The sequence below is a fragment of the Setaria viridis genome, chromosome 9 (genome assembly GCF_005286985.2).
Source record: "Setaria viridis chromosome 9, Setaria_viridis_v4.0, whole genome shotgun sequence".
NCBI lineage: Eukaryota > Viridiplantae > Streptophyta > Magnoliopsida > Poales > Poaceae > Setaria > Setaria viridis.
This window is the reverse complement of record NC_048271.2, coordinates 47,398,795-47,422,151: the sequence shown is the minus strand read 5'-3', so window position 1 is coordinate 47,422,151 and position 23,357 is coordinate 47,398,795. Positions and strand designations below refer to the sequence as shown.

General features: G+C 44.2%; 5 protein-coding genes across 5 annotated transcripts; 4 read left to right on the top strand and 1 right to left on the bottom strand.

Moving 5' to 3' along the window:
- The first annotated feature begins 460 nt into the window (after positions 1-460).
- LOC117840430 (kinesin-like protein KIN-5B) lies at positions 461-7,292 on the top strand. The gene is made up of 23 exons (XM_034720935.2): positions 461-824; positions 928-1,048; positions 1,266-1,421; positions 1,501-1,838; positions 1,927-2,065; positions 2,642-2,739; positions 2,830-2,986; positions 3,067-3,133; positions 3,219-3,295; positions 3,425-3,478; positions 3,566-3,646; positions 3,754-3,865; positions 3,956-4,042; positions 4,125-4,300; positions 4,388-4,549; positions 4,643-4,750; positions 4,840-4,998; positions 5,075-5,158; positions 5,237-5,442; positions 5,557-5,658; positions 5,752-5,861; positions 5,938-6,089; positions 6,866-7,292. Exons 1-23 carry the CDS (start codon positions 604-606, stop codon positions 7,079-7,081), a joined length of 3,183 nt encoding a protein of 1,060 aa, XP_034576826.1. The 5' UTR covers positions 461-603; the 3' UTR covers positions 7,082-7,292.
- Positions 7,293-7,431: 139 nt separating this feature from the next.
- Positions 7,432-8,829, top strand: LOC117840431 (uncharacterized). The gene is made up of 2 exons (XM_034720938.2): positions 7,432-7,709; positions 7,954-8,829. Exons 1-2 carry the CDS (start codon positions 7,647-7,649, stop codon positions 8,608-8,610), a joined length of 720 nt encoding a protein of 239 aa, XP_034576829.1. The 5' UTR covers positions 7,432-7,646; the 3' UTR covers positions 8,611-8,829.
- A 1,355-nt stretch (positions 8,830-10,184) lies between these two features.
- On the top strand, positions 10,185-11,994 carry LOC117839005 (E3 ubiquitin-protein ligase CSU1). Its single transcript, XM_034719228.2, has 2 exons — positions 10,185-10,562; positions 11,181-11,994. The coding sequence occupies exons 1-2, from the start codon at positions 10,324-10,326 to the stop codon at positions 11,854-11,856; spliced, it is 915 nt and encodes a 304-aa protein (XP_034575119.1). The 5' UTR covers positions 10,185-10,323; the 3' UTR covers positions 11,857-11,994.
- A 327-nt stretch (positions 11,995-12,321) lies between these two features.
- LOC117839006 (photosynthetic NDH subunit of lumenal location 1, chloroplastic) lies at positions 12,322-14,233 on the top strand. Its single transcript, XM_034719229.2, has 8 exons — positions 12,322-12,507; positions 12,601-12,697; positions 12,780-12,863; positions 12,992-13,065; positions 13,166-13,288; positions 13,430-13,501; positions 13,753-13,849; positions 13,946-14,233. The coding sequence occupies exons 1-8, from the start codon at positions 12,466-12,468 to the stop codon at positions 14,053-14,055; spliced, it is 699 nt and encodes a 232-aa protein (XP_034575120.1). The 5' UTR covers positions 12,322-12,465; the 3' UTR covers positions 14,056-14,233.
- A 428-nt stretch (positions 14,234-14,661) lies between these two features.
- Positions 14,662-22,674, bottom strand: LOC117839004 (ABC transporter B family member 20). Its single transcript, XM_034719227.2, has 11 exons — positions 21,846-22,674; positions 20,264-20,318; positions 20,011-20,186; positions 19,709-19,909; positions 19,228-19,487; positions 18,836-19,146; positions 18,538-18,758; positions 18,105-18,445; positions 17,057-17,850; positions 16,711-16,952; positions 14,662-16,180 (listed from the first exon to the last, which is right to left on the bottom strand). The coding sequence occupies exons 1-11, from the start codon at positions 22,254-22,256 to the stop codon at positions 14,951-14,953; spliced, it is 4,242 nt and encodes a 1,413-aa protein (XP_034575118.1). The 5' UTR covers positions 22,257-22,674; the 3' UTR covers positions 14,662-14,950.
- Between the last annotated feature and the right edge of the window lie 683 nt (positions 22,675-23,357).

Genomic DNA, 23,357 nt, shown 5'->3' with positions numbered 1-23,357 from the left:
ATTCGTCGATTATTTATTTTTGTGGAGAATGGTTGCCTCCGATAAAGTCCGAGATGGTGGTCTGATTGTTTCTTCTGAAATCATGTCCAAGTTCAACTTTTTTATGAGAGAGGAACGATCAAAGTCAACTGAACGATCCTAGTCTGACTTTGGAGTTCAGACTTCTGACTCACACTGACCTGACTTTCGTCATGGGCTACAGCGAAACAACCTTCATAATTGGGCCGAAACTTAACTCGGGGGTAGGCCCGTGATAAGGACCAGCACATACACGGTCCAGGGCTCCAGGCCCATCGTCAGGGGAGACGCACGCGCCCCCCACTCTCACGAAGCCACGTGTCCAAACGCGGTCACTCCCAGTCCCCAGAAGGAGACACCCTTGGCCCCAGGGCCCAGGCTGCAGTCTCCCAGCCGGTGTCTACTGTACACTCCCCACTTCCGAATTCAAATTTCTCGGCAACGGAAACAACGCGGCCTCCCCCCTCGCTTCTCCCCACCCCACCCCACATTCCCTTCCAAATCGCCAGGCGAAATCAGGCCCAAATCCTCGCGATTCCATCGAACCACGCCTCGGATCGGAGCGTCGCGAGTGTCGCCGGCGGCATGGCGCAGACGCCGAACCCCAGCAGGAGGTCGTGGGTCGGCCCGGCGCCGATGCCCTTCCTCACGCCGCGCCCGGAGCGGCAGCGGCGGCACCTCGAGATGAGGTGGGCGGACGCGGGATCCCAAAGCGCCGTGCGCCGCAGCGGCGTGGGCGCAGTTGCCGGCAACGGTGGAGGCGAGAGGGATCGCGAAGTGAACGTCCAGGTCGTGCTCCGGTGCAGGTGAGTTGCTCGAGAATACATAGGACGGATGCTTGCTACAGATGATTTGCCTAACCGCGCTTGACAATAGCTACCGTTTCTGATGCGTTCGTCCGACTTGAAGACCGCTAAGCGAGGAGGAGCAGAGATCGAATGTGAAGAGTGCCATTTCTTGTAACGAATCGAAGAGGGAGGTCACAGTTCGCCTCTTCAAGCAAGCAGACAAGACGTTTACCTTTGACAAGGTAAGGCCTTTATGGACCTATGTGCGCGCTGTTTTTATTATACATCTTTTTCTGGTATGGCTGTAGAGGTGAACCGTTCTACTACGGTTTGGTTCAATTACTGGTTCTAAAAGATAAAAATTCTTAGACATGGCAAGGTCTAAACAGAAATGATGTATTATGATTGATGTTGCTTACCATCAACATTCTTGGATATGTGGATGTTGTTTTGTCCTAGGTCTTTGGACCGAAATCTCAGCAAAGGTCTATATATGATCATGCTGTTGCACCAATAGTGAATGATGTCCTTGAAGGCTACAGCTGCACTGTCTTCGCCTTTGGTCAGACAGGATCTGGAAAAACATATACCATGGAAGGGGAGATGAGACAGAAGGTACCCAGAATATTTGGACATCATCTCTGACGACATGAAGTTGTAACTGCTGAATAATTGTCTTTATCTAATATGTTAGGTCAGTGAACCACCGGATACTGCTGGAATCATCCCTAGAGCTGTGCACCATATCTTTCGTATGCTTGAAGAACGGAAGGCTGATTATAGCATGAAGGTAACCTTCTTAGAGCTCTATAATGAAGATATAACAGATCTATTGGCTACAGAGGACCAAAGCAGATTTCCTGAAGATAAACAGAAGAGGCCTATAACTCTTATGGAAGATGGCAAAGGTGGGGCAGTTATAAGAGGGCTTGAAGAGATTGTAGTCTACAGTCCTAGCGACATATATAACCATTTAGAACGTGGATCAGCTAGGAGACGCACTGCTGACACTGCACTAAATAAGCAAAGCAGGTTCTTGAATATTACCACTCTGTCTCCACCTTTTGCTACAGAGGTTGTTGTCTGCTGGGGCTAAGCTCTCTGCGTTCTGTTCTTTCAGCCGATCACATGCTGTTTTTTCTATAAACATCCATGTCAAAGAAACAACAGTAGGGAATGATGAACTCATGAAGTGTGGGAGATTGAATCTTGTAGACTTGGCAGGATCTGAGAATATAGCTCGATCAGGTGTAAGAGAGGTACTTCTTTTCTATTGCCATTTGCCACCCATTAGCGATTACATTACCTGTTAGCTTGTTCTCCATATCTTCCCAGTTCGGTAATTTGGTTAAATCGATGTATCCGTCTTGTCTATCTTCTTTTATTGAATCACTTGGTCATGGTACGGTATGTGCTAGAGCATGATTGAATTATATCTTTGTGTGTCATCATTATATAAATATAAATAGGTGGGCCAAACAATGAAAAATTAATTTGGTACCATCACAGACTGGCATCAACACATCGGCTGATATTTTCCAACTCAATGGTCTTTGCGATGCCCAGGGGTTATAGGGTTGCATGGACACTAAAGGAATCAATTCAGTTAAGTAATATTGCATATTCCAGGAGTAGCCATCTGTATTTGGAACCTTACGTGGCCAGTAAAATGGAGTGTTTCCCTTTTTTTGTTGTTACCAAGAGAGTCATTACAATATGCTGAATAAACTTATTTGCACATACAATCTTACTGTGACTCTACCTTAGCATCCCAATGTTATGTGCTTTTAGCATGCCAGTCCTGTTTGAAGTCATGATTTCAACCATGCTAATAGGGTAGAGCAAGAGAAGCTGGAGAGATGAATAGGAGCTTATTAACTCTGGGGCGTGTCATCACCGCGCTTGTGGAGCATTCTGTTCATGTGCCATACAGGTTATACAGCTGTGCTTAGTTTTGATACATGAGCTCATTGGTTGTTTACTTATTGTGCATGTCAGTAATGCATATTTATACTTTTATCAGGGATAGTAAGCTCACCAGACTGCTAAGAGAATCATTAGGAGGAAAAGCCAAAGCATGCATCATAGCTACGGTGTCTCCATCTGTCCATTCCCAGGAAGAAACACTGGTTACACTTGATTATGCTTCTCGTGCTAAAAGCATAAGAAATAGGCCTGAGGTGTAACTTCTATTCATTCATGTGGTTTTAAACCTTAAATTTACTCGATACCCTTGTTACAAACTTAACAACTATTGCAGGCAAATAAAACAACATGTAATATTATGCTCAAGGACCTCTACCAAGAAATGGAAAGAATGAAACAAGGTTCTCCCTTTTCCTCTAGATTTTCCTGCGTACCTCACATTATCATAGGATCTCAGTATCTCACAAGTATATTGTCACTTGTCAGATGTCAAAGCTGCGAGGGAAAAGAATGGAATCTATATCCCCCATGAAAGATTCGTCCTAGATGAGGCAGAAAAAAAGGTATAAGTACAAGGGCACAACATCTCCACCAAATCCTTCAGATTTTCATTAAATATAGTTCTTATGGGACTCCTGTGTACTGACTTTTTAATATTCCTAGTTGCCTTGACTCTTGACTATTTATTGCAGTCCATGAGGGAAAAAATGGAACATTTGGAGCTCAATCTTCACAAGCAGAAAAAAGTATATCTATCCACAATTCTGATTTATTTTATTTTGTTTCATTAATTCAAGGTTGAACTGACTCATATACTTCCGGTGATCTGGTAGGAAATAGAAAAATTCAAAAGCTTATACCTAGCAGAGCAGGAATGCCGCTTGGATTTTGAAAGTCAGAACAAAGATTTGAAGGTAGAAGCTCTTTGGAGAACTTTCTTTTCATCTTTACCAAATAACAAATACAATTCATTTGTTTAAATTTCTTAGGGTACTCACATTTTGCACATATCCTTACTTAGGTAAATCTTGAAAGCTGGAAGGGAAAGTTTCATGATCTTCAAGAAGCTCATTGTCGAGCTAACATGTCGCTAAGGGAGAAGGACTTCATAATCTCAAATTTACTTTGTTCTGGTAACTTTTGTTAACTCGAAGAGTGTCATTTATGTAATACTCTTGAACAAATGGTCATTTCTTTTTTGTGTTTTCTATTATATTGTATAGAAAACCTAATTCTGGAACATGCAAAGGATATGCGCAACAATCTGGAAAATGCATCTGAAGATATTACTGTACTTCTGAATAAACTAGGTAAACATCTACTGTAACTTAATTCAGTCCAGTTTGCTGTTTCATTTTACTGACTGTTCTTGTCTTTCACAATCATTTATAGAAAGGCAATCGAAAACTGAAGCTAAAAATGAAGGCTTGCTATCTAGCTTCCGGGCTGAATTGGATCACAGTCTTGGAGTTCTGCATAAAACAGTAGTTGGATCAGTATGTGAACAGCGTAAAATTTTGGAGTCTATGAATGAGCAGATGAAGTCATACTTTTCAGCTAAAACTGAGGTGACACTCTTAAAATGCTATCCTTTTGAATGATCACTGCCCCTCTCCTAGTACACTAAAGTATCTGCAACATACAATTGCTCACAGTCAGCAAACCACTTGGAGAGAAGAACTGCAAAAGCCAAAGATATGTATGTCTCTGGGATCCAATGTATGAAGGAGCTTGCTGATACCCTGAGACAGCGATCTATCATAGACTCTGAGCAGATGAGGCTGAACATATCTACTCATGCAATAGCTGTTGAAAATGTATGAAATGACATAAGCTTTCATATGAGTATCTAATGCAAAAAATAAATGCTTAATGCAATCTAATTATTATCTGTATATGAACACAAACAGTTTCTAGCAATGATGGTTTCGGAAGCTGAACAAGTTCTGGACGATGTTCTGAAATCTACTTCAGAGCTCAAGGAACTAATAGCCCTTTTTGCAGAACTACAACGTGCTGTATGTCTCCTTGATCTTGTTGGTCTTGTGCCAGTATGGAACATATTTAGCTAGATGCAGCAACGCATTGAAATGATTTTTATTTTCAGGGATTGAAAAGGAGTCTTACTTCTGCACAAGCCATGTCAAAGACATCAATTGATTTCTTTAAAGACATCAGGATACATGTGTCTCGGCTCATCAAACTTATGGAACAGAACAAAATAGAAAGGTCCACAAAGCTTCTCGAATTTGAGAATGAATTTAAGGTAGTTAATTTTGGTATATGTGGTGCTATATTTCATTTATGAGCATATTCTCTGAGGATGCACTTCCTTTTGACAGGAAATTTGTGTTAAAGACGAGCAAGCTGCTCTGAACAAGATTGCTACGATTTTATCAGGGTTGACTGCCAAGAAAACTGCAATGGTTAGATAGTTTACTGTGCACGAGCAAATAAAGTGGCCTTAGTATGACTTCCACTTTAACTGATGTATCTGTTAGCAGGTTTCAGCATATGCGGGACAGCTGAATGACAGATACAATGAAGAGCAGAAACACCTAAATTTGGAGATGTCCAACCTACAGCAGGTTTCAGATAATGGCAAAAATGAGACTGCGGCTTATGTTAGAGTGGTAGAGAACCAGTTCCAGGAGGACATGTCATCGCATGCTAAATTAAATGATCAAATGGAAGGCATCTTGCAGCAATGGTACCCATCTCACCTGCCGACCTCAAACATAGTGCAATTTGAATCAGTTATTCACTCTTGAAGAGCTTCTATTTCCATTATTTGTTTATGCTGAAGAGGCACTGTCCATTGCAGCTTGAAGAAAGGTGGACAGTCTGTATCTTACTGGTCACAAACACAATCATCTATGCATGATCTTTGTAAGAGCTCAATCATGGAGGCTGATGATTTTATCAAGTAAGTTGTAATGATGTTTAGTAAAAATTATCATTTGTTGATATTCTGAGTGTTTAGGCTTTTCCAGAACTTATACTCGTTTCTGGTGTGCAGAGAATGGGGAAAGAAGAATGAAAATATCTTCCACGAAAAGCTGATGTTTTCTTCACAGAATGATGCAGAGTTTCATGCCATTACATCTGATGTGTTGACTAATTCAAAGAGTACACATCTAACTTTATAATAAATTTGTTTCCCGAAAGATGCCATTTTCCTTATGTTTTCCATGCTCATTTCCAGATTCCCTCTTACTGGATCATGAAACTAGAAAGATGATGGAAAGTGTCTCCACCACTTACTCAGATCATCTGGAATTGTTGAATGAAAAACACAGTGAACGCACAGAGTATATAAGAAACAATGCGAGTAACTGTCTTGAGAAGGATTACATGGTAAGCTTTGCACATTTGTTTAGTGAAGTGAAAAAGAAAGTCGTAATAAGGGTATATAAGATAATACCAACCTCCGTTTCCAAATACTTGACAATTTTGACCAGTTTATTTGTTTCCAAATACTTGGCACTTCACATTTCCCAAAACATAGTTTCCTATTTTGCCCCTCATTCAATGCTATAAGAATGTTCCAGAAACATTGGGAGATAACTTTATAAGGGTATTTTGGTCATTTCTTACATAAAAAGTGGATCACCTTGGTAATCGTGTGTTGGTCAAAGTTGCCAAGTATTTAGAAATGGAGGTTAGTACAACAAGTATCTGTTGATGAATCTTGGCCCATCGAAACTGTACCAAGGGGGTGTTTGGTTCCCATGATGGACTAAAATTTGCACTTTTTAGTCCCTAAACACCCAAACAGGTGGACTAAAAGTTGGACTAAAGTCTTTAGTCCTCTAATTCACAAAACTGGACTAAAGTGGACTAAAGGAGGTTAGGAAGTCTTTGTTCAACAGCAATTAAGTGCTTTAATCCACTTTAGTCCAAGGAACCAAACAGCCACTTTAGTCCATGGACTAAAGGAACCAAACAGGACCTAATGTTGTCTGGCTGAAAAGTGGCAAATTCCTCATTGCAACAGAACCAGATCTCCTTACGAGCATGTTCAAATTTTCAAGTGATGAATTGAATATTGCTCAATGCAAACCACCTTCTATATATCACTATTGCTTGATCATCTATAATATCCATTGACTTAACTATTGTTCACCCATCAGGCTAATAGTCCGATTCGGCACTGTCCACGGGAGCTACTGACCGATGCAAACAGTTTGGAATCAATTGAAGAACTAAGGGTTTCTGTTCCAGATCTCGTGGCAAAGTTCAGGTTGGAGAACAAGCTGGATGAAGTTGGCAAGGGGAAACAATTATCAGATCAAAGGACACGCACTCCAAGAAGTCCTCTGATGCCTGTCAATCATTACGTTGAGTGAAGAACCTAGCAAATTGTATGATGCTCAAATGTTGTAAAGATGGCAAGATATCTTGCCGATTTGCCACCACCATATTTATCATGCCACAGCTTCTGTATGCTACATGCAAAGATTCTGATTAGCATTAGATCATAAGGCCAAAACGATTTGTTTTCTGTATGTGGAGTATTGTCAGCGTGATCTCCTTAGTCACATCTTTTATCCTTTCCAAGATTTCTGATCAATCCTCATTAACAAAAACTGATCAATGCTGTGAGGGCTTCGTGTCCAAGGAAAGCTGCATGCGATGTTCAATTTGTTTCCCATTCCTGACACATATACATGGCAAGTCAAAAACCATAAGCATTAAGAGGTTTGCTAGCATGGTATGTATCTTGAGGATCCACATATTCCTTATTTGTAACGTGCTTTCCATTCTTTTAACGCGAGATATTGCAGTACTCCATGTCCCTTGTGTCAGTTTCTGTGGCGGAATCTCATATGAGGAAACTGGCGTAGATAAGAGGATGATATGGAGACCTGTTCATAGATCAGCTGAAGAAAGAGAGGAGAGGGAAAGAATAAGATGCAGAACAGCAGAGAGGAGCAGAGTCTCGTGGACCATGTTTCGTCGACCAGCGATACAGAGGTTCGTTCCTCTCTTTACTCGCTCCATCATTTCTTCTTCCTTTTTCCTCTTGAGATGAGAGAAATTGCCCTGTTTGCCTCGATGCATTGAGATAAAATCTTGTGGTACAACTTACACAGCAAGATCAAAGGATTTATTTAGGCAAACTGCAAACTGTTTGTGAAATTCCCAATAGATTTAGTATTTCTTGCGCGATTTCCGTAGTAGATTAAACAGCTTTTCCCTTGCCCGTCCTGTGTTGCAGGAGTGTCGACTTTTGGAGGAAGAGCTCGGCTGGGCCAGATTGGAGAGGCAGAAGGTCCTCGCCTTGTCCGCAGAGGCTGATGAAGCCATCTGGAATCTGGGCGCACTAGCAAGGAGAACGATGCAAGAAAGGGACGAGGCGAGGAACCAGGCGAGGATGCTGCTCGCCGACTTGCAGGCAAGAAACGCCCAGATGACGATGCTTCCTGGGGCATCATGCTCCAGAGTCGCACGGCCTGATGCGTTCGCCGCCGCCGGCCGCAGCCAGGTCCTTGCTCCCGCCGCCGCGTTCAGGCCTCTCGGTAACACGGCGATGCTGGGGCAACATGCCCGGACCGGAACTGGCTGGGGCGTTGCATCGTCTAGCGGCTTCGGCCACGTGAACCTCTCCTCGTCACTGGACGCGTACACCGTCCAGCCGTCTCTCCATGGCTTCGCTTCCTCGAGCCAGGATCACTTTGATCCTGACATGTTCCTGGTGGACATCGCAGAATCGCCGCAAGATGTCGTTCTGGACGCTACAGGCTCCAGCCAGGGTCAGAGTTCCGGCGAGTATGGTCAGGTAGCCGAGCAGATGCAGAGGCCCTTGCAGTGGAAAGGTAAATCGGCTCAGGCTGCTGTGATTCGTGGGACGGCAGGCCATGGCCATGCTCCCTAGTTTCTAGGTCGTGTTCTGTTGGGTGCTCACGGGATCAAGTCTGTTCTGGAGGATGTTGGACTGTTGCCTGTTGGTACTAGCGCGGCAGAACCTCTTCGCAGTTTGTCGGTGTGGGTGCGTGCCTCCACTGTTGGGTTTTTTTGAGTTCTCTTCGACTTGGATTTGAATGGCGCCTAGTTTCTTTTGGCTATTGTCGTTTAAACGAAATCAGGTCAAACCTTGCACCTTTTAATTTGAAAATTGCTTGAAAATTACACGTCTCGGGTTCTCAAGCAATTTTCAAATTAAATGACAACAGAATATTCTCTCCACTTCAAACATTTATTTTAGAGTTGTGCATAGAGATTAAAAGCGGATCAAATTACTATGTTAGCCTTTATTTTTGCTACATTGGAAAGAGGCGTTCGTTTATTCATGGGAATGACACCATTTATTTAGCAAAGCAACGAAGGAAGAAAACAACAAATTGGAATATTTATATCTCTACCTAAAAGCAAGGCTTCTGCCTCTTTTTTCGTGGTCTTACTTGTCAGAGGGCTTTAGTTGCCAAGTGCCCCGGCCGCTTGTACCGCCCGTCCGCCCGCCACGGCCGCCCCGCCTGGCCGCGCTCGAGCCGCTTCGGCCACGCCAGAGTTGCCTGTCCGGCCCTGGCCGCCCGCGCCGTTCGGCCTGCGCCCGCCGCCCACCTCGGTTGGGGGAGAGGGAGTGAGGGTCGGCCGAATCTGGCAGAGAGAGAGAGAGCGGGGGGGAGGGAGGAGAGGAGGTGGGGGCTGGAGGGAGGAGGAGAGGAGGCCTGTGGGCATCGGAATTAAAGAAAGGAGGCCTGGGCGCTGGAATTAAGGAGAGGGGAGAGAGAAAGTGGGGCGCGTGCAATGTGTGTGTGGGGTGGAGGGGCACAAATCGGGATTAAAGGTCCCCTTTAGTCCCGATTGGTAGTTACAATCGGGACAAAATGTCCCACCAGATTCTTGAGGGACAACAGGGACTACTAGTCCCGGTTGATATTACCCACCGGGACTAAAGAGCCCCACATCGGTGACCATCAAAAGCTGATTTAACCCTCAAAAAATATTTTAATTTAATGGGTATTTGAGTTGAAGGAAATAATGAAGTCAAAATTCTTTTGATTTTCTATTAAATGTGTAGGCATCCAATAACTGGAATAAAAATTTAGTGATGAAAATAAAAAAATATCATTAGTTTGAAAAACACAATTGATCTTTTACCGTAGCAACACACGGATATTTTGCTAGTTTAATAAAAGAGTAAATACCTTGTACGTAGGAGTATGATGGTAACAGCCGTGCTGTACGGTTGGGATCAGAACTTCACAATACACAAGTAAAATTGGCTAGTTGGATCAGACATCAGAGTGTGGGACTGTGGGTATGAAGCGGGACAGTTCGGTTTGTTCATCATGCTCCCAAAGCGGGCTGGCTCAAAGCTAAACTATCGTGTTCGGCCCATGAAAACACGCCATTGGGCCGTGTGCTTACAAGGCCGCGTGTTTGGCCCACAAAATACATGGGCCCTCCGAGCGACCGAGCCTGACCCAGACACGGAGCCAAACCTCACTACCGCTTCCTCTCCGTCTTCACCATCGCCCTCGTCCCCGTCAAACAAATCTAGGGTTCCAAGCGTGCGAAGCCTACCTCCGCCGGCCGATCCCACGAACCCTCCCGGAGTAGGAGCCGAGCCGAGGCACGAGCGAAGATGCCGCAGCGGCACTCGAAGAACAACAATGACCTCGCCTTCTTCACGTACGAGGAGAAGCGGAAGCTCGGGTACGGCACGCAGCGGGAGCGCCTGGGGAAGGACTCGATCAAGCCCTTCGACGCCTGCTGCCTCTGCCTCAAGCCGCTCATCGACCCGCACTGCTGCCCCAAGGGCCACGCCTTCTGCAAGGAGTGCATCCTCGAGTGCCTCCTCGCCCAGAAGAAGGACATCAAGCGGTAGGTGGCGACACTGCACGGTTTTACCTCTCTATATGGGTGTTGATTGCCTACTTGCTTTAAGGAGTTGAGGTGGAGTAGTTGATTAGAGAAGGAGGGTAGGCGATAGTGGCGTGGAGAGGAGATTGCAGCGTATTTGCGGGAAGAATTGTCAGGCTAGTATGTCAGTGCCGTAAGGCGCAGGTGGCTGATAGTTTTTGTGAGGATATTAAGCTAAGGTCAACCATGAATTTTAGGCCAACATCGTCTCACCTTAGTTCGATTTGGTTGTGCAAGCTCACGCCTGTACTTAGGATAAATTATCTTTCTTGGATCTGTACTGTATATTTATTCATTCATGCTCTTCTATGCAATGCATGCAGTATAGTTTCAGCATCCATACTTGTGACCCTTGCCATTTCTCACTCTGTCAGCAAATATATGTTTGTTTGTTGAAGTTCATGTTGCCTGTCCATCGACCACTGGCTGTCAGATTAATTCCCTTCTTGTAGTTGCCTTACCTAGAATTCCTGTTGATGTTCATGATGGACGCCAAAAATGCTGTAGTTGCCCCTAAACTATCTGCTTTGTAATTGAGCTACTGAACTGAATACTGAGTGTTTACTCTTGTTCTTCCAGCAAGCTAGCAGCTCATGAGGCCCAGAAAAAGCAAGAGAAGGAAGAGGAGGAGGAGAAGCTGATTCTGCAGAAGGCTAAGGAGTTGGACGCCTTTGATCAGCAAAACCATGGAGCTGTTCCCCAGTACCATGATCGCAGTGGCTCCCAAGACAAGAATGGGTTTCATGGAGCAAACAGTGTGAAGGTTACTTCCTTTGAAGAGGAAGCCCTCCGCAACATGAAGGCATTTTGGCTCCCTTCAGCTACTCCTGAAGCTACGGTCAAGGTAGATGCCCCCTCCACTGACACTATCTGCCCTGAGGGGCAGGAAAAGCTCAAGTTGAAATCGCTATTCCCTATCTCGTTCACTGAGGAAAATGGTGACCAAAAGAGGAAGAAGTCAGTGGAAAAGAGCTACATGTGCCCTAGTTGCATGTCTACCCTCACAAACACCATGACCCTGGTGGCAATCAGCACCTGTGGCCATGTCTTCTGCAAGAAGTGCTCTGACAAGTTTCTACTAAAGGATAAAGTTTGCTTGGAGTGCAACAAACCATTTAAGGAGAGGAATCTGGTTACTTTGGAGAAAGGAGGAACTGGGTTTGCTGCGCACGATGAACGCTTGGAGGCAAGGGAGTTCAAGCATTTGGGGAGTGGTTCTGGGTTAGGATTAGTGAAACCAGCTCCAAAGGCTTAGTAGCCTTCAATAATTGTAGCAGATGTTGTATATGCTTATCATGGCCTCATCAAATTATGTAACCTGGAAATTTTGTTTCATGGTATCCATATGTTTGTATTTTGAACGGTTGATGTTCAAAGTCTTTACTGGCATCAATCCGATGTGCCTGAGTCTTGCAGCTTTGGTTCTTTTTACTGTGGCAAATTTGTGTAGTTGCAGCTGACTAATGTAGCTACTCTGCTTCCACTTGCTGTTTGCATTTTCGATCAGAAACATCTCATCTCTTGATGCAACTGAGATTGTTAAGTTGACATACATTGAATCTCAACCCAGGAAAACGAGCAGAAACAGGCCAAGTCATCAGCTATCTATCAGAAGAGCTGTTGGGTGGCCCATTTTTGTCCGTCAGTGCCCGCCCAGTGCTGAAATGAGGATAATGAAGCTGGGCCAAAAGTGCTGAAATGAGGATAATGAAGCTGACTTGGCTGCCTTGGCTTCCACCCACACATTCAACACTGGAAAAAGGAGCGTGCCACGGTCCAGCTGCTATGGATAACTGATGCTGGGGCACAAACTTCGCAGAAAACTTCCTCGAGCTCAGTGCTTGCCTTAACTATTGAAGGTGAAATGGCAAGCCTGCAGAATCTGATTTGCTCCGTATCCAAACAAGTATGTGCTCGAAACACTTACTGTTTTATGGAATTTATTCATTTTCCCTGCAGTTTTGAGGAGTAACAGCTTGAACCTGGTGCTGATTTTCAGTTGGTTGCCCCGAATTATGCGGTGACTGCCAAACTGAATGGGGCTCCACCCTCGGTTGTCTCAGCAAGCTCAAGCGGAGCATCCTCTGATGAAAAGAGTAATGCCCCTTTTGTTGTTCGTCTCAATTCATTTGATGCTTGTCAGAATTGTGTTTATAAAACATCTCCCCACTTGTATAGATGTCACGAAAAGGCAGTTAGCTTTGCTTGGTGCTGGAGTGTTAGCCACTGGCCTACTGAAGACAAGCTCTGCAATTGCTGAAGGTAATGAGCGTTTTAGATGGCCTGGCGTTGTGTTTTTCCTGACCAGTCTATAGGATATCCTCAAGCTCTCAAGCAGACTTTTCTGGTTCTTTGATTTGGCATTAACTGGAGTTGTTCCTAAATTCCAGAAGTACCGAAGAATTACAAGTCTTATGTGGATGCGAAAGACGGATACTCGTATCTTTATCCAGCTGAATGGAGGGTAGGTTGCCATATGATTACCAAATAATCAAGACTCAAATGCCAGCGACCTTTTCCCCTGCATGAAAATTTATAATGCCTTTGCTTGACTGTCTCTTTAGGATTTCGACTTCTTGGGTCACGATTCAGCATTCAAAGATCGTAATCTGGCTCTTCAGTGTGTCCGTGTGGGATTTGTTCCTACTGAGAAAACAGATATCCGTGACCTAGGACCAATGGATGAGGTGGGTTTCAATTTTTTTCTTCTACTATGTACCCTTTTCTTTGATTAGGTCAAAAAATAGACATAGCTTTGAATACCCTGCAGCCGCAGCGCTGAATATTCATTTTTGCTGATCTGATGAGCATTTTTAACATTATACCAGGCCATCTTCAATTTGGTAAACAACGTTTATGCTGCCCCAAATCAAATACCGTCCATCTATGACATGCAAGAGGTTTGCCATCTGTTCATTGTTCATGCAATCAGCATTCTTACTCGGCGCCACGGAGTTGCAAATTTATTTTGATGCTCTAGATTTACTAAGTGCCTGAGCAGAAGCGTCGATGAGCAATTCATGCGCTACTGTGCATTTGCTGTTCTATAGCTGTGCATATCAGTGTTCATTTGAGATGCAATTCAGTAGCAGGATTATACACGGCTAAACATTGCTACTGAAATTAGCGGTTGATCCTACTATTTTTGCAGCGCACGGTGGACGGCAAGAACTACTGGACGTTTGAGTACGATCTGGAGGCTCCGGGCTACGGCGTTTCTGCCTTTGCAACGGTCGCCATTGGAAACGGTAGGATGATGCCTATAATTAAACTACAAAATCTAGGTCGGCTCGTGTGTTCCCGTCTGAATAAAAGGGGATGGAACTCTGTATTATTCTTACCAGGCCGGTACTACACGCTGATCGTGACCGCGAACGAACGCCGGTGGAGCAGGCTGCGGAACAGGCTCAAGGTCGTCGCGGATTCTTTCAAGATCTCGGATCTGACCGCGTGATTGCTCGCTTTCTTCGTTAACTATAATGTAATACGGTCTCATGAGTCATGGTACATGTACTCATGGTGAAGGGAAATGGTGTACCTTCCGTGGTGATAATCCGCGCGCTCCTAATCATGCTTGAAATGGATCATTAGGTGCAAATAAAAGGTCATAAACTGATTGCGACTGTTTTGTACATTCGGTGAAAACAGCATTCAGTCCAAGTGCAGGGTTATGCCAACTTAGAAAACATCCAAATAAAGCAACGGAAAGGGAAACAAGAATTCCGCACTACATTGTCTCTTATTCTAAGATACGCAAAGACGACGAAAAAACTGCTCATGCCCTGGTAGACCCGACGACTTGCGAGCGCCCAGTGACACGGTAAACTTGGATACAAGATTTAGTTCAAAATTTCCTCAAAAATTAAAGAGCGACTATCCTAACATCTAGCGACCGAATGGGATCAACAACAATTCGTGTCAGATTTACCAGCCAAGAGGCTTTTGATCACGGCGGCAAGAGTCATACCCACAAAGAACTGGACTTTTTACACGCGTAACACGTTAGCTGATCACAGTAATACACTACGGAGTCGAGAGAAACCACAGAACACGAGCCTCAGAAAGAATGTTTGCAACTCATATATTACAGCAATTACAATGCCCTCCAAACTTTGCTAACTATTTCCAGAATAAGCTGTTCCCTAAAGTTTCAACGCCGTTACTTACCTGAATCTTCAAGCTAAAATTTTGTCAAGACCAGGTAACCGTTCCACTCAGTACAGCGCCATCAAGTGGACACTTCCAGCATTTTTCATCTGCCAAAAAGGGCCCCTGAGCGGCTGGACAAAGAGCGAAACAGGTCCTGGTCATGCCCTAGGATAATTTACACCTAACAAGCTCAATCATAATTACATTAGCCGATGCTGGCGAAGGCCCTTGCCAAAATGGGGTTGCATCAATCTAACATATAGACCGTTCTGGTCCATCAGAGAGTCATGTGTACCCTGCTCTACTATCTTGCCACCATTTAGGACAACAATGTTGTCCACATGCTTCATCATTGCTGCCCTGTGCGCAATGAGAATCGTTGTCTTGTTACCCATGACCAGAGTGTCGAGAGCTTCCTGTACCACTCTACTTGATTCAGACTCGATAGCAGAGCTAGCCTCATCCAACAACAATATCGGTGCATTCTTCAAAACCACCCTAGCAATGGCAATCCGCTGCTTTTGCCCAGGTGTTAGATCAACCCCTCTCATTCCCACATGAGTGTCATAGCCATGTGGTAAGCTGCTAATGAAATGATGAGCATTAGCTATCCTCGCAGCTTCCTTTATCTCAGCCTCTGTTGCATTGTGCCTTGCATAGATAATGTTTTCTCTTATTGTTGTCGAGAAAATAACTGGCTCTTGCTGAATCAGGCCCATGTGGCTACGCAACCATCTGAGGTTAAATGATTTTAAATCACGACCATCCAGTAGAACTTGGCCAGAAACCGGGTCATAGAATCTCTCGATCAAAGAAATAATAGTGCTTTTCCCTGATCCTGAAACCCCTACCACCGCAACAGTTTGCCCACCACTTACTTTAAGATTAAAATTGCTCAGCACAAGAATTTCTGGACGAGCAGGATAAGAGAAATCAACATTCTTGAATTCGATGCTTCCGTAAACATTGGGTGGTTTCAAGCCAGTGGTATCATCAGGATCGATCTTTGGTTCTCGGTCAATAATTTCAAACACTGACGTAAGAGATTTCCTCCTTTTAAGTATGTAAGGTGCAAGTCCAAATGGCTCGACCAGTGCGAATGATGCAAATGAAAAGAGTATGTACTCTTTTAGTCCTGTGGCTATTGTCAGACGTTGCTGGTCAACTGAAATAGCAGTGTACCAAAGAAGCAGGGCATTGCAGGCGAAAAGAAGAAACTGCGAGAGACCAAAGCCGAAGCCTATAGCCAATCCTTGGACAAGACTTTGCTTCAGTATCTTGCCAAGATGTAATCTGTAGAGTTCCATTATCTTGTTCCCAGCACAGAATGCTACTACAGTGTATATGTTCCGGACGGCATCTTCAAGTACTAACGAAGCCTTTCTATGCATCTCCTGGATTCCTCTTGAGAAGCCAGCAAGCCACAATTTCTGCAACATGATTTATCAGATCCATTAGAGATTTGCCAGTGTAATTATGTACAAATGTTATAACATATGGAGAATATGAATAGGCGATGCTTCTAAGAGCAAGTTGCACAAAATAAAATTTTCAATATCTGATACCAATGCAGCCAGATTTTTATTTGAGAGAGGTAGATCATGTAGGGAACTGTTATGGAGCACATTACTGTCACAGAGTGATATTTTAGAGTTTGGTGTATTAAGTAATCCTTGACAGACTATTCTATCCTGCATGTGCAAGCTTCAACGTGACATAAATGCTAAGGCTCAATGTTACAAAGTCTAACAAGGCTTTGAATGATAACAGAATATTTATAAAAATATTTCCTTTCCAATGCATTGCCACACAATTACTATTATTTGATGTTTTCCTAATCCAAACTCTAACCAAAGAAACAGTGTACACTATGCAACAATTGCATGGATAGGCATCAAATTTCTGTTAACATACCATTTTTTTTCAGTTCATAGGAGACAAATAAAGAATACTTTATTACCTGTGCAATAGCAGATATAACAAGAACTGGTAAGGTTGCAAGTGCAACAAGTGCTACCCGCCATCCCAACAACATCCCAATAAGAAGAGCAACAGATACTGCAGCAGTGTCTTGTATAAATATGGAAAGCCGGTTACTGAAGGCAGCACGGACAAATGTAGCATCATTTGCCAGGCGCATGGACAATGTATCAGCATTGTTCTCGTCTTTGTCGAACCATCCAACTTCATTGCGCAACATTGCTGTCAAAGAAACCACAAATAAGTATTAAACTCTGCATGCTCAAACTAACTCCATGATTGCAGCAGAATATGAGAAAAGCATATAACATGCAGATTGCAATTACCAGAGAACATCATCCTTCTTATGCGCTCAGTCATCTTCTCCCCCATTATTCCAAAATAGAAATGTTGCAACCAGTTGACCAGCACTGTAATAACACCCATTCCTACTATGAATAAACACCACCTGTTCACTTCGTGGTGCATATCATGAACTTCTATTCGATAGTATGCTGACACTATAAGCGCTATAGTGTAAGCAAGCAGTGGGTTAAATGAACCAAATATAGCAGCACCAATTGTACCTAAAAGAGCATAAGGCCATTCAGCAATACTAAGTGTTGCAAGTCGCCAAAAAGATGGAGGTTTCTGGTGCTGAACCTCATCTAGTTCACTATGTTCAGAACTCGTATCATCTCGTTCACTCTGTGGTCTGCTAAAAGTTTGTGAATGTGAACGCTCATTCTTAGGATCAGAAGTCAAAAGAGGAGATATGGGTGAGTCAGGTTCTGAATTCTTAGATGACTGACGCTGTATAGGATGAACATCAACTTTCGGAAGATCAGGCAATTTCATTTCAAAACTGTCCTGTCTCTTGATGGACGGTGTTCTTTCAGTTTCAGTTGCAACCATAGGTATCCCATTGTCTACAGTTTGCTCTGAAGGTGGACTTCGATCCTTTGGTGAATCATGAGAGTTCCTGTTGGTATCTGAACGCCAAAATTGAAGCATGCCATGTGTTTTTTGAAGTGAAGGTGATTTTGTCATCTTAGGAGAGGATGATTCTTGAAAGTATTGGCTCACTGATGCGTCCTCAATTTGGAGTGACTTGCGCTCCCTGCTATTCTTGGTGGGCATCCTGACATGGATCAAGATAGGATTAATAAGGCAGTCCAAATCAAAATTGTGCTCTTTTGCAGCTGATGGAACATAATGCACAGTGATGAATTAAACACGAAAGCTTAAACAATCTCTCTTTAGAACAGTAGCATTGTAAATGATGCTGTAGCTAACAACAATCTAGGATTTACAAAATCTTTAGTATCCACAACTATAATACTTCAGGTACACTTAGACCACATGTTGGATATAGTCTAAGAAGAAAAGGCTTACCTTTTGGGAAGTTTTGTTGCTTCCTCACACCTTAAAAGCTCGGCATAAAGGCCATCCAAGTTCAGCAATTCATCATGTGTACCCATTTCAACAAGATGCCCCTCCTCCATTACAGCTATGTAATCGGCATTTTTAATGAGGCTAAGACGTCTAGCAATTATAATGGTTGACCTTCCCAACATGAGAACATCTAATGCTTCTTGGACAGCCTTTTCAGCTTCAAAATCAAGTCCTCCTGTGACCTCATCAAGCAAGAGAATGGATGGATTCGAAAGCACAGCACGGGCAATAGAAATTTTGATCTTCTGTTCATCAGTCAGTGCAATACCAGCACGACCAACCTGCAGAATTTGCAAAAGCGAGTACTACAGCCTCAGTGTCTGACCAGCCTAACCTGGATATACAATAATAAGATGTATCGTACTTCCGTTACCTGGGTTTCATACCCCTTTTCAAGTGAACTGATGAACCCATGGGCATGGGCTGTCTTCGTTGCCTCTTCTATCTGATCAAAGGTAGCAGATCTTCCATAAGCAATATTTTCCCGAATGCTCAAACTCAGTAAAGCTGGTTCTTGTGTCACCAGACCAATTTGGCTTCTTAACCATTCCACTTTCAAATTTTTTATGTTTTCCCCATCCAAAAGAACTTCACCTGAAAACATTAAAATAGAGTAGCCTTTTAGATGGAGGTGGAAGCAGAAAATGAAAGATGCTTCTCAGTGCTCTTACCTAATGTTGGGTCATAGAATCTCTCCATTAGAGGAATTATACTGCTTTTCCCTGAACCATTTCTACCAACAAGTGCAACAGTTTTTCTCGCAGGCACAGTGAGGAAGAAACCACTTAAAATTGGAATTTCAGGACGAGACAGGTAGCTGAAATACACATTTCTAAATTCAATGTTCCCCTGAACTTGGGGTAATGTGATCCCTTCTTGATTAACGCTGGAAGTTGAACGGCTAATCATCTCATATAGTCTATAAGCAGCAATGCGCCCTTGCTCAAAGGAATAGAAGTTTGTAGCTGCTTGATTCAAACCACTACGAAATTAAAAATAAACTTAGTTAAGGCAATACACGGCAATAAAATGGGGCAAAAAACCGTATAATTAAGTTGCTTACAGGCCGCTCAGAATGACAGAGAATAAAGCTACCACAACTTCACCACCATCAGCTTTTCCACGAACAATCAAATGTCTTCCGACCCAAAGTTGCAATGCACAGGAGCAAATGGCAAGTCCATATGTAAATCCAAGGCCGATTCCTTGGACAAGACTTATCAAAATTCCATATCTCAGTGTGGCTTGAAGCGAGGTAGCATAGGAGTACTTTGCAAGAGTTTCATTTGTAAAAGAATACAGTGTCCTGATGTATGAGATGGCCTGGTGCACATATTTCCATTAGAACCAACCAAATTATTTTAGTTACTAAATACTAATAGCACATCAAACCAGAATGATTGTATTGTCTACAAAATCAGAGTGCATAATAGCAGCCCTCCGGTATACAGGCTCAAGATAGGAGATGTGCAGACAGCAGCTTAGGTTTGTGTATAGTAAAAGAAATCAGAAGAAAGATTGGCAGATTGAATAAAGGTAGCAACCTGTTCAGCAATGCTAGCTGCTTCGGCATATGCATCTTGAATGTTTTCAGCCAATCTATGGAGGAATATGTTGGATATTCCTCCTGCCGCAACAATTAAGGGTCCAGTGGCAAGAGTTAGAAGTGCTATTTGCCAACAATTGAGAAGGCCAACAATGAGACCACCAACAAATGTAGCCATATTGTGTATGTAGTTCCCGACCTACAAAAGAACTGTCATTAGAAGACACCAAAAGTGACGGAGTTCATTCTGCAGATCATAATGCCAGAGAAACTAATGAGTGCTTCACTCTCTAAGCTTACTTTCTCGCTTATAGCTGACTGAATGAGCAATACATCACTGAGCACTTGACTCACAATATCACCATTATTTCCATATGTATCAAAGAAGCTCATGTCTTGATTTAGCAAGACCTGAACATATTTTGATCTGATGACAGCAGTCTGCCGTTCCCCCGTGAGAATCCAGCATGATACCTCTGCAGAACTGAAATAATCAGGAATATGTGTTTGTGCTGAGTGGGAGCTGCACTTTAAAAGATAATGAGTTACTTACCGATCCATCCTGCAACAAAAACACCAGCAGCTATATAGACGATATACAAAGCATGCTGCAACACGTAGATGTAACAGTTGTAAGAGGCAAAGATATATGGAATTGAGAATAAGGAAAAGTGGAAGAGAGGTGAGAAAAGAAACATGCAAAGTCACCCGTTTCAAGGGAAAGGGGGTATTAGAAGTTTATATAATAATCTCTTAAAAGTCAAAATTTTGGGTGCAAGCAGAATGGAACTACTAAAAAAAGCATTGGAATATATTGAAAGTATAAATGGATAGCCATTTAACAAACTAAATATGGGGGCAAGACCAAGTACAATGCACATCATTTAACAAACTAAATATGGGGGGTTGCCTCCTTGGTAGTGTTCAGATAGCAGCCATTATGAGCTAGCTTCAGAGTTTAATGTAGACCATTCCAGAAAATAAAAACAATGAACCTTCACTCCATCCTAAGGATGACTCTAGTATCCAAGGGCAACCTTGGGGATCCCCCGAGGTAATGAATCCCGTCAACCCCGGATTTTATTTCAGTTCCACTTATCACATATGAGGCTCTCACATCCACAAAACTTTATCTCCACCTACACCAGCTATGAAAAGAGCATATACGTCAAGTGAAACCTTCACTTGGTTGCCTCACTTCCTTGTTTGCAATAAAATTTGGTTATAACTAAAGGCCTACAGGATATTTTGGGCAACCTTTCAGAAATTAAATTAATAGAGTACAAAAGACTCTTTTAATAACACTTCAATTACACTATGGATACGATAATAATGACCGGCCATGACATATCCGCAACCCTTTCCCTAATGTGTTAACAAAGCAAAACAGAGATAACAACAGTAGGCGCCTTTAGACCTGGCATCTTTGAGAACATTGAGACACTCCTGAACTAACCTCAACATAGAATTTTTCAATGATAAGATCTATAAATGCCACTAACATCTGAATCATGGCTACATTTCTCCTAAAATCTCTGCTGCACCACATAAACAATCCCATAGTGTGCCATCCTAGGCTCCCAGCTGCAATGGCCCCGAAGGCACAAACTTTCAGCCAAGGCAACACCAACCGCACCCAAACCACAAATTCCAATGTACAATCCCTTTGGAAAGTTCGCATCAGGGAAAGGGGAAAAATGCACTGATTTGAAGTGATATACTAAGGTTCCAGATCACATTTAAGTCAAACGTGCCTAGGAATGGAATTTCTTTATGGAGCTTGCGTTATAAACATAACCGCACTATGCAGTGCAGCAAACCTGTGCAACTAATAACCTTTCAGGCCCTAATATTTCAAATGAAACCTAAAAGTACCCACTCGAAACATAAGCACAAGCAGCAGTGTATCCTACTTTCGTTCTTAGAATTGCCATGCCTCAAAAGTACAAGAACTAACTGTAGCTAATCACCATCATCATAGTTGTAGTCAATAGCAAAATTTGAATTATCTTCTGAGAATGTCATTACAACAGAAAAGCCAATCTGCCACGAAAATTTAAATACTTCAAGCATCCTACAATCTAAATTGAAAATGTAGCAACTAAGTGGGAATGCATCAGAAGCATCAGCTTTACCTCCTTAAACCGGTGGAGCAGCTCATCACTGTGTCCATAGAGAGCCGACTCAACCCGCTCAGAGTCGAGCAAATTCAGGGCCCTCCCGAAGTAGTGCAGGTACACAACGAGCGCCGCGCCATGGGCAGCAGCAGCGAGCGCCCCGGCAGCCATGAGGGCCCAGTCGAACCCATCGGCGAACTCGAAAAGCCTCCAGAACGACACGGCCGCGGGCGGCGGCTCGACCTCATCTTCCTCCACCTCCTCCTCGCCGGCGCCGGCGGCTTCCCCCTCCCTCGCCCCCACGCCCGCATCCCCCGCCGGCCCGTCCCCGTACGGCGACGGCGACTCAGGCGGCTCGGAGACCTCGGACACGGGCGTGAGCGGCTGCACGTGCGGCGACGCCCACCCGAACAGCCCCGTCGGCACCATCTCCACCTCGAAGCCTTGCGCAGCTCGACGAAGCCGTCAAATTCAAAAACCCTAGGATCCGGCGAAGCTCATCACCGCGGCTAGCCCCGAGACGGCGACGACGGGCGGCGGCGGCGACCGGGTCGCTTCCGAAGCGAGCCTCAAGCCGCCTCCGAATAAACTAACCTCCGAGAGGACTGGCCAGTGCCGCAAAGGAGAGCCCCCTTTTAAAAACTCTCTTCTCGGCGGCACACGGCAACGACGACCCAGTCAGAGAAATTCGGCGGCTTACTCACACACGAGTACGCCACGCCACAGCGGAGCTCGTCGGCGGCGAGCGGCTGGCGGCTGCTCGTCGCCGGCGAAGACGCGTGGCGCGGCGGTGGGATGGTTGCGCGCAGTGGTGAGTTCCTTCTTCTCTTCTGGCGTGCGGGTAGGAAAGGTGAGGGAGAAGGGGGACCTGTGCTTGTGATTGCGGTGTGATGGGCGGGGCCCACCTGGCGGTGGCCCTTACTGCCTGGGGTTTGGTGTAAAGCGGGTTGGCGTGAGTGGCGAGGGGCCCGCTTGGCGGTGGCAGAGTGATCTGGGCTGGAGGCGCGTAGGGCTCCGTGGGCCAGCGTTGGCAGCGAGAGAGTGGGGGGAGTTACGTGTTTTCCGTGTGGCGTGTGGAAAATTTTTCGCGGGGCGTTGGAATTAGACGGGCGGGATTGGTGCGGAAAGGTCTCGTGGGCATCGAAGATGGCGGGGCCCGCCGGCGCCTGGTGGCATGAGCTGTGTTGTGTAGCTTTCCTGCGCTGCTAGGGACACACGGAATTGGAGGCGACGTGTGGTTGGTTCATGTGGAGGTGACCTCTGGCAGCTAGCTTTTGAAAATAGCAGTACACTCATTCATTGTGCTGTTCCCGATTATGACATGAGAGGATGTTTGATACAAAAGGACAAGTTATCAGTGATGCCCGGCTAAACATCGACAAAGGTGGTGTTTGGATCACTAGTTCATGAGTTCAACTTTAGCTTCTAAATTTTAGCCCCTAAAATTTAGTTTTGCTGGGGTGTTTGGATCCATAGGCTAAATTTTAGTCCCTCATCAAACAATGGTTGATTTGCCCTTATTAATGACTC